The sequence below is a fragment of the Oncorhynchus keta genome, chromosome 28 (assembly GCF_023373465.1).
Source record: "Oncorhynchus keta strain PuntledgeMale-10-30-2019 chromosome 28, Oket_V2, whole genome shotgun sequence".
NCBI classification, from domain to species: Eukaryota; Metazoa; Chordata; class Actinopteri; order Salmoniformes; family Salmonidae; genus Oncorhynchus; species Oncorhynchus keta.
Window position 1 is genome coordinate 14,620,503 of NC_068448.1, and position 8,303 is coordinate 14,628,805.

The window sequence follows — 8,303 nt, forward strand, 5'->3', positions numbered from 1 at the left end:
CCAAGTCTGTGTCTCTCACATGGGTAGGCAGACCATTCCATAAAAATGTAGCTCTATAGGAGAAAGTCCTGCCTCCAGCTGTTTGCTTAGAAATTCTAGGGACAATTAGGAAGCCTGCATCTTGTAACCGTAGCGTACGTATGTACGGCAGGACCAAATTGGAAAGATAGATAGGAGCAAGCCCATGTAATGTTTGTAGGTTAGCAGTAAAACCTTGAAATCAACCCAGCCTTAACAGGAAGCCAGTGTAGAGAGGCTAGAACTGGAGTAATATGATATATTTTGGGGGGTTCTAGTCAAGATTCTAGCAGCCGTGTTTAGCACTAACTGAAGTTTATTTAGTGCTTTATCTGGGTAGCCTGAGAGTAGATCATTGCAGTAGTCTAATCTACAAGTGACAAAAGCATGGATTAGCATTTCCACATAGTATTTGGACAGAAATTGTCAGATTTTTACAATGTTACAAAAATTGAAAAAAAACTGTCCTTGAAATATTCTTGGTATGTTCATCTATTTTTCCTCCTGAGATTGCACTGATAAATTACAATGTAATGCTTTAAAAAAATGACTTTGTATAGGAAGAATGCTCTTCACATAGGTTCTTATTTATGAAAAGGGGTCATCTACAGAACTGGGTACTCTAATTGGTCTGTCCCTCTCCTCTTAAAATTGGTGCTGAATTGACCATTGTTAGGGCCTTGTTTGGTTAGTCATATCACATGACCTTTATTTAAAGCTTTTTCATCAAACTGTCCCTTTTCTTTTATGTCAGATGGTCCAGCACTGTCCTCAGACAATTGTCATCTATTGAATTGAATTCTAATTTCTGGAAAAGGCTTCAAATAAAGGTTAAAATCCAGGTCATATAACATGATTAACGGAAACACAGGGCCCTAACCATTGTGACTAAGGTTGTCATCGCCATCCTAATTTAGAGGTGACTCAGATGTTAACATCCACAGAACTGTTTAATTTCACACTGAATGGTTCAGGAAACAAGGACAATGTCTTGATGGGTTGACTCCAGTTGCACAAATGGACAGTGAGAAAAGTACTTAAAATATTTCAGCCTATCAAAGACTATTTTTTATGAAGTTTATCACTTTTGTATAGTTATGTGAATATCTATCTATATGTTGTAGTGTGACACATTTAACATAGCCTTGATAGATGTGATCAGCTTCAGCTATATCCCAAGTCCAGCCACAGCGTAAGCAAACCATTGGTCCAGAAAAGGTTACCTTCTGTGATTTTAAAGCAACTGAAAACCTCAATGTATTCGTTTCCCATCACAGTGTGGGGACTGGTGAACAATGTTTGAGACCAAATCCAGTATTTTATGTGAAATGTTTTGTTTGCATCCTCATGTGAACAAATTAATATCTATTGTACTATGAATGCACTTGATGTACATAGGATAATTCTATGACATATGAGTGAGAAAATGTAATTATCAGATTTTTATTTATCCTTTCCAGTGGCAGGTAGCCTAGCAAGTTAAGAGCTTTGGGCCAGTATTTAAAAGGTCGACTAAGGGGGTAAAAATCTGCCAATGTGCACTTCAGCAAGACACTTAACCCCAATTGCGCATGTAAGTCGCTCTGGATAAGAGTTTGCTCAATGATTCAAATGTAAAACGTGTGTGATGACAAATGAATTCTGTATGAACTGTGAAGTATCTTCAAGCAGCAGGTTAGTAACCTCAAGGATAGTTGTTCCTGTCATAGTTAGGCCTTCATTTAATTGCAATGTTGTAGAAATATTTTGTGAGAAGAAATGTAACATGACAAAGAAAACTATTTACCTCAAGATAACAGAGACACGAAACTGCCTCATTCTTTGAAATAAGTTACTTTTGGTATCAAGTGCTTTTATGGTGTGCAACCTAACACTGTTCCAAGTAACACATGTCCAATAAAATACATGATGTTCTGATTGGACATTGTGTTCTCATTAATGTTACATTCAATATCAAGCAGATATTGATATGGCTCTTCTACCAATTCGGTATACAAATGTAACACTTCCGACATACAGTTAAATCACTTTTATTTGTTTACATAAAAATGATATTGATCCCAAGGATGGTCAATGACATTAACCCATGGGCTTTGGAGGAGGTCTTGGGGCACCACCCTAGAAGGGAGAATAAATGTGTTTAGTCAAATATTCAGAACATGCTTTTATTCTACTTTCTCTTAACTTCCTGTCCTTATAAGAGCTTCAGGATTCAGACTAGGTTCATTTAAATATATTCAGATCATGCATTCAGGTTTGTAATCAATAAGTTGATTTTGCGAATTGACTAGTCAATGTCAAATTAACTTGACATTCTTATACTACATGGTTTTCGATTGAAAGCCCACCCAACACGCTCTTCCAGAATCTATTCAATCACATGGAACCCAGTGCTTCCATTAGTTTGAGTAAAGGGATGTGCATTATTGAGATGCTTAACTTCACTAGGAGTTAAAAGGCATAGCCAAGTACACAGTGCTATAACTTACGCTGGGCCTGAAGCGGGGTGGTGGTGTGCGGTCCTTCCTGGCCTCGGTGGAGCGATTCCTCACCACCTTGCTGTGGATGGCACAGCTCACACAGTAGTGCAGCTTCACATACAGTTTGGGCAGCACGTAAGCTGGAGAGGGGAGATAACAATAAAGGCAGGGTTAGATCAATGACCCCTCACAGTTAGGCCAAAATATTGATACTACAGTAGCCATTGTAGTCTAGGTCACAGAGGCATTCAATCCAGCCATGACATGTATACAGGGAAAAATGTAGAGCTCACGATACTTTCACATTTCACCCAGTAAAATATTCCCAAAGCTACAGATGTATATATAAAAAAAAACCTGCCATTCAGAGACTGACATTCCACCATCCTTATACTGGATACATCAATATTTTTTATGTTTTTATTGACATTCAGCAGCTACTTACCATCGAACACACTGGCCTCTGTGATGTCCCTCACAGCAGCAGCCTCGACAATGTTTCTGATGACAAACTTCTTGATGGCCTTGTCCTTGGGAACACACCGGGCACAGTTGGTGCAGCGGATGGGCTGGACATGTCCACGTCCCTTCTTGGCACGGCCATTGTTCCTTCTCTTCTTAGTCTGGGGAGAAGATATCAGTTCTTTACTTAACCTTTATTTAACTATCCAAGTCAGTTAAGACCAAATTCTTATTTACAATGACGGCCTATCCGGGCCAAACACTCCCCTAACCCAGATGATGCTGAGCCAAATGTGCACCGTCCTATGGGACTCCCAATCACGGCCGGTTGTTATACAGCCCGGTATCGAACCAGGGTGGGTAGTGACAACTCTAGCACCGAGATGGAGCCACAGTTAGATTTAACACTATAAAACCAATGTGACAGCCAGCAACAAGCCAAGTCTCGGGACCTGGCTTACAACGTTCCTGAACTGATCAGATAATACAAATTCAACGCAATGTGTGTGTGTGTATATATATATATATATATATATATATATATAAAAAATCGATTTCCCCTATTCATCTGTGCCACATCATTCTGATAACGAAAACACTAAAAGTGTTTGCGCCTAGGAAACATGAATGCGTTAACTTAGCTAGTTTCCAAGCTAAACTACTACTCGCTAGCCAACCAACGTCAAAATCTATTATTGCTGATCTGTTTTCAAGCTATCCAACCAACTGTGTCGATAGACTAACCGATTATTATTCTGCTTGAATATACAGTTTGGCGCCGATCACCTGGTTGACAATTTATATCAATGCATTCCGATAGTTTGCAACCGGGTTCGTCTTAACAGTCACAAATCAAGCGCGTGCCTGTTGTGGCAGCATGCGGCTAACTAGCTAACCATATTTCACATCATTCCTCGCTAGAAAAACCATTTTAAACACTAAATCTGAAAAATGTATTACATATTACTTTTTTCTATACATAAACGACCAATCCAGCGGTGTATTTTCGTATGTTTATTTCATTTCAACAGACTGGGCCTGTAGAAGAATCAGAGAAGCCTTACCATCGTGTCACGTAAGGGTGGAAAGAGAACGAGCCGGAAATGGGAGGAGAATTCATGTCTTCCGTCTGACAGGAGAGCAATGCGCATGTGCACATCCAATGTGCCTATTGTGTGGACGTCCACTTGATGTCCCTATTGACCTGTTTATGAGATCACGCTTGAACAGCTGTTCTTTTACATACTGAACAAAAATATAAACGCAACAAGCAACACTTTTAAAGATTTTACTGAGTTACTGTTCATATAAGTAAATCAGTCAATTGAAATACATTAATTAGGTCCTAATCTATGGATTTCACATGACGGAATACATATATGCACAGATACCTTAATGCTGGTCACAGATACCTTAAAAAGAAGGTAGGAGCGTGGATCAGAAAATGAGTCAGTTTCTGGTGTGACCACCATTTGCCTCATGTAGCAAGACAGATCTCCTTTGCATATAGTTGACCAGGCTGTTGATGGTGGCCTGTGGAATGTTGTCCCACTCCTCTTCAATGGCTGTGCGAAGTTGCTGGATATTGGCGGGAACTGGAACACGCTGTCGTACACGTAAATCCAGAGCATCCCAAACATGCTCAATGGGTGACACGTCTGGTGAGTATGCAGGCCAGAAGAACTGGGACATTTTCAGCTTCAGGGAATTTTGTACAGATCCTTGCGACATGGAGCTGTGCATTAAAATGCAATTGTGTTCGTTGTCCGTAGATTATGCCTGTCCGTACCATAACCTCACTGCCACCACGGGGCACTCTGTTCACAACATTGACACTAGCAAACCAATTGCCCACACAACGCCGTACACGTGGTCTGCAGTTGTGAGGCTGGTTGGACGTATTGCCAAATTCTCTAAAATGGCTTAGGGTAGAGAAATTAACATTCAATTCTCTGGCAACAGCTCTGGTGGACATTCCTGCAGTAATCATGCAAATTGCACACTCACCAAAAACTTTAGACAACTGTGGCATTGTACTGTGTGAAAAAACTGCACATTTTAGTTGCCTGTCAGGTGGAAAGGTTATCTTGACAAAGGATAAAATGCTCACTAACAGGGATGAAAATTTGTGCACAAAGTTTGAGATAAATAAGCTTTTTGTGCATAAGGATGATATTAGTCCTGCTAATTTCATGTGTTGTGTGTCTGGTGATGATTCTTACTCGTTTTGCACCAAGGCAAAGACACTTTTAGGGACTCTAAATCCCTTTGTCTATACTCTATCCTTGGCACTCTAAATCCCTTTGTCTATACTCTATCCTAGGGACTCTAAATCCCTTTGTCTATACTCTATCCTAGGGACTCTAAATCCCTTTGTCTATACTCTATCCTAGGGACTCTAAATCCCTTTGTCTATACTCTATCCTAGGGACTCTAAATCCCTTTGTCTATACTCTATCTGCACATTTGTCATTTGCTGGCAGCACTATTCACTTAGTCAAATTCTTTGTAAGTGTAAATGTTCTTGGGGAATAAATGTATTCTTATTCTGATTCACATGGAGGTGGTGGGTTACTGGTGGTGGTGAGTTAATGTTTTACATTCGAGACAGCCTCACACTAAGGCCAGGACTAGTTAGGCCTGGGCTAGGCAGGCCATTGCCATGATGACATATCACACTATTACTGAGCTCAGTTGGCTATCATCAATAACATAAAAGTAACTTGACTGTTATCCTGATAAAGTTGGTAGAAGAGAGAGGACAGATTCGGAGGGTGCAAGCCATAGGTAACGTCCCAAATTACACCCTATTCCCAACATCGTGCACTACTTTCGACCAGAGACTGACTACAGGGTCTACAGAGCCCTGGTCGAAAATAGTGCATGATGTAGGGAATAGGGTGCCTTTTGGGACGTCGCCTGAGTGTCAGCCAATCTAAGTCAGGACAATGCTGCCTCTGGAAGCGATTACAGAGTTGGGTGAGCAGAGCAGTGAGAAAAGGCTCGGGCCACCAGAGCCAGTGTCTGTGTGTGTGTTTGTGTGTGTTTACACATTCCTTCTGTGTGTGTGTATACACGTTCCTTCTGTGTGTGTGTGTGTTTATTTAAACTTTCCTTCTGTGTGTGTGTACACGTTCCTTCTGTCTGTGTGTGTACACATTCCTTCTGTGTGTGTGTGTGTGTGTACACTTTCCTTCTGTGTGTGTGTGTGTGTGTATGTGCTTTTGTTTGTGTGTGTATTGGAGAGGTCCTGTTAGCAGCAGTTCTCAGCATGCATGCAGACTGGATGATGTGTGGCTCCTGTGGTTGGCTGTTCCCTGTGTCACTGCCGTTAAAAACCCAGTGCCAAAATAAATGTCTTCTTTACAGGGACCGGCTGCCAGACTCTGGGAGGGAAAGAAGAAATATCTTCTTTACAGGGACCGGCTGTCAGACTCTGGGAGGGAAAGAAGAAATATCTTCTTTACAGGGACCGGCTGTCAGACTCTGGGATGGAAAGAAGAAATATCTTCTTTACAGGGACCGGCTGTCAGACTCTGGGAGGGAAAGAAGAAATATCTTCTTTACAGGGACCGGCTGTCAGACTCTGGGAGGGAAAGAAGAAATATCTTCTTTACAGGGACCGGCTGTCAGACTCTGGGAGGGAAAGAAGAAATATCTTCTTTACAGGGACCGGCTGCCAGACTCTGGGAGGGAAAGAAGAAATATCTTCTTTACAGGGACCGGCTGTCAGACTCTGGGAGGGAAAGAAGAAATATCTTCTTTACAGGGACCGGCTGTCAGACTCTGGGAGGGAAAGAAGAAATGTCTTCTTTACAGGGACCGGCTGCCAGACTCTGGGAGGGAAAGAAGAAATGTCTTCTTTACAGGGACCGGCTGCCAGACTCTGGGAGGGAAAGAAGAAATGTCTTCTTTACAGGGACCGTCTGCCAGACTCTGGGAGGGAAGGAATAAATGTCTTCTTTACAGGGACCGCTGCCAGACTCTGGGAGGGAAATAAGAAATGTCTGCTTTACAGGAACCGGCTTCCAGACTCTGGGAGGGAAAGAATAAATGTCTTCTTTACAGGGACCGGCTGCCAGACTCTGGGAAGGAAAGAAGAAATGTCTTCTTTACAGGGACCGGCTGCCAGACTCTGGGAGGGAAAGAAGAAATGTCTTCTTTACAGGGTCCGCTGCCAGACTCTGGGAGGGAAAGAAGAAATGGCTCCAGAGAACTTTGACTAACTGATAAAAAAGTTGCTTGCCATCAAATTGGCAGCCGCTCATAGAACAGTCTTGCCACCGCTTGCTGTGCTAGCGTCTTCTAGGGAAGTCAGTCACAGTATCATGTCACATGACCTGGCCAGCCTGGGTTCATGGTGTTGTCCCCCTGGCAATGTTGGATAATGACAATGGTAGAAATGTCTAATGTCTGAGATGCAACGTTTATTGGGTGTTTAGGTGTGTGTTAATGAACGTGAAGAGGAGCAAGAAGAGTCGGGTGTGTGTGTGTGTGTGTGTGTGTGTGTGTGTGTGTGTGTGTGTGTGTGTGTGTGTGTGTGTGTGTGTGTGCGTGCGTGCGTGCGTGCGTGCGTGCGTGTGTGTGTGTGTGTGTGTGTGTGTGTGTGTGTGTGTGTGTGATGGAGAGAGGGACACAGGAATGTGTCAGAGTTCCTGTAAGCCACCATTGCTCCTAAACTGCAGCAAATAAACATTCCTGTGCTGGTGTGTCAGAGTTGAGCCCTCGCCCACCATCGTTGCTGTAAAACACTGCCGGTCAGTAATTAAAACCAAAAACACACCACTTTCCCTCTTTGTCTCTACATTCTGCAGCGGGTTGAATTTAGACAATGTCCCACTAATATCTGATATTACAATGTTCCCAGCCTTTGCGTGATCCCTACTGATGAGATAAGATATGTTACAGGTAGATACTGTAGAGAGGTACACAGGTAGACAGACCCACAGGTAGATACTTTAGAGAGGTAGACAGGTAGACAGACCCACAGGTAGATACTTTAGAGAGGTAGACAGGTAGACAGACCCACAGGTAGATACTGTAGATCATATGGTCATAGGTAGATACTGTAGTTCATATGGTCATAGATAGATACTGTAGTTCATATGGTCATAGGTAGATACTGTAGTTCATATGGTCATAGATAGATAATGTAGTTCATATGGTCATATATAGATACTGTAGTTCATATGGTCATAGGTAGATACTGTAGTTCATATGGTCATAGATAGACAATGTAGTTCATATGGTCATAGATAGATACTGTAGTTCATATGGTCATAGATAGATACTGTAGTTCATATGGTCATAGATAGATACTGTAGTTCATATGGTCATAGGTAG

The 8,303-nt window shown here is 42.0% G+C and overlaps 1 protein-coding gene across 1 annotated transcript; it reads right to left on the reverse strand.

Moving 5' to 3' along the window:
- Nucleotides 1–2,032: 2,032 nt before the first annotated feature.
- On the reverse strand, nt 2,033–4,151 carry LOC118360678 (40S ribosomal protein S26-like). The gene is made up of 4 exons (XM_035739970.1): nt 4,025–4,151; nt 2,944–3,121; nt 2,508–2,638; nt 2,033–2,136 (listed from the first exon to the last, which is right to left on the reverse strand). Exons 1-4 carry the CDS (start codon nt 4,109–4,111, stop codon nt 2,098–2,100), a joined length of 435 nt encoding a protein of 144 aa, XP_035595863.1. The 5' UTR covers nt 4,112–4,151; the 3' UTR covers nt 2,033–2,097.
- Nucleotides 4,152–8,303: the final 4,152 nt, after the last annotated feature.

Excerpts from the sequence above, each read along its gene's own strand:
- LOC118360678 (XM_035739970.1), bottom strand. The coding sequence starts at position 4,111 with ATGCGCATTGCTCTCCTGTCAGACGGAAGACATGAATTCTCCTCCCAT. Across the intron at positions 3,122-4,024 it reads CACCCTTACGTGACACGATG|ACTAAGAAGAGAAGGAACAA; the intron begins GTAAGGCTTCTC and ends TCTTCTCCCCAG. Across the intron at positions 2,137-2,507 it reads CACCCCGCTTCAGGCCCAGC|GGTGGTGCCCCAAGACCTCC; the intron begins GTAAGTTATAGC and ends TCTCCCTTCTAG.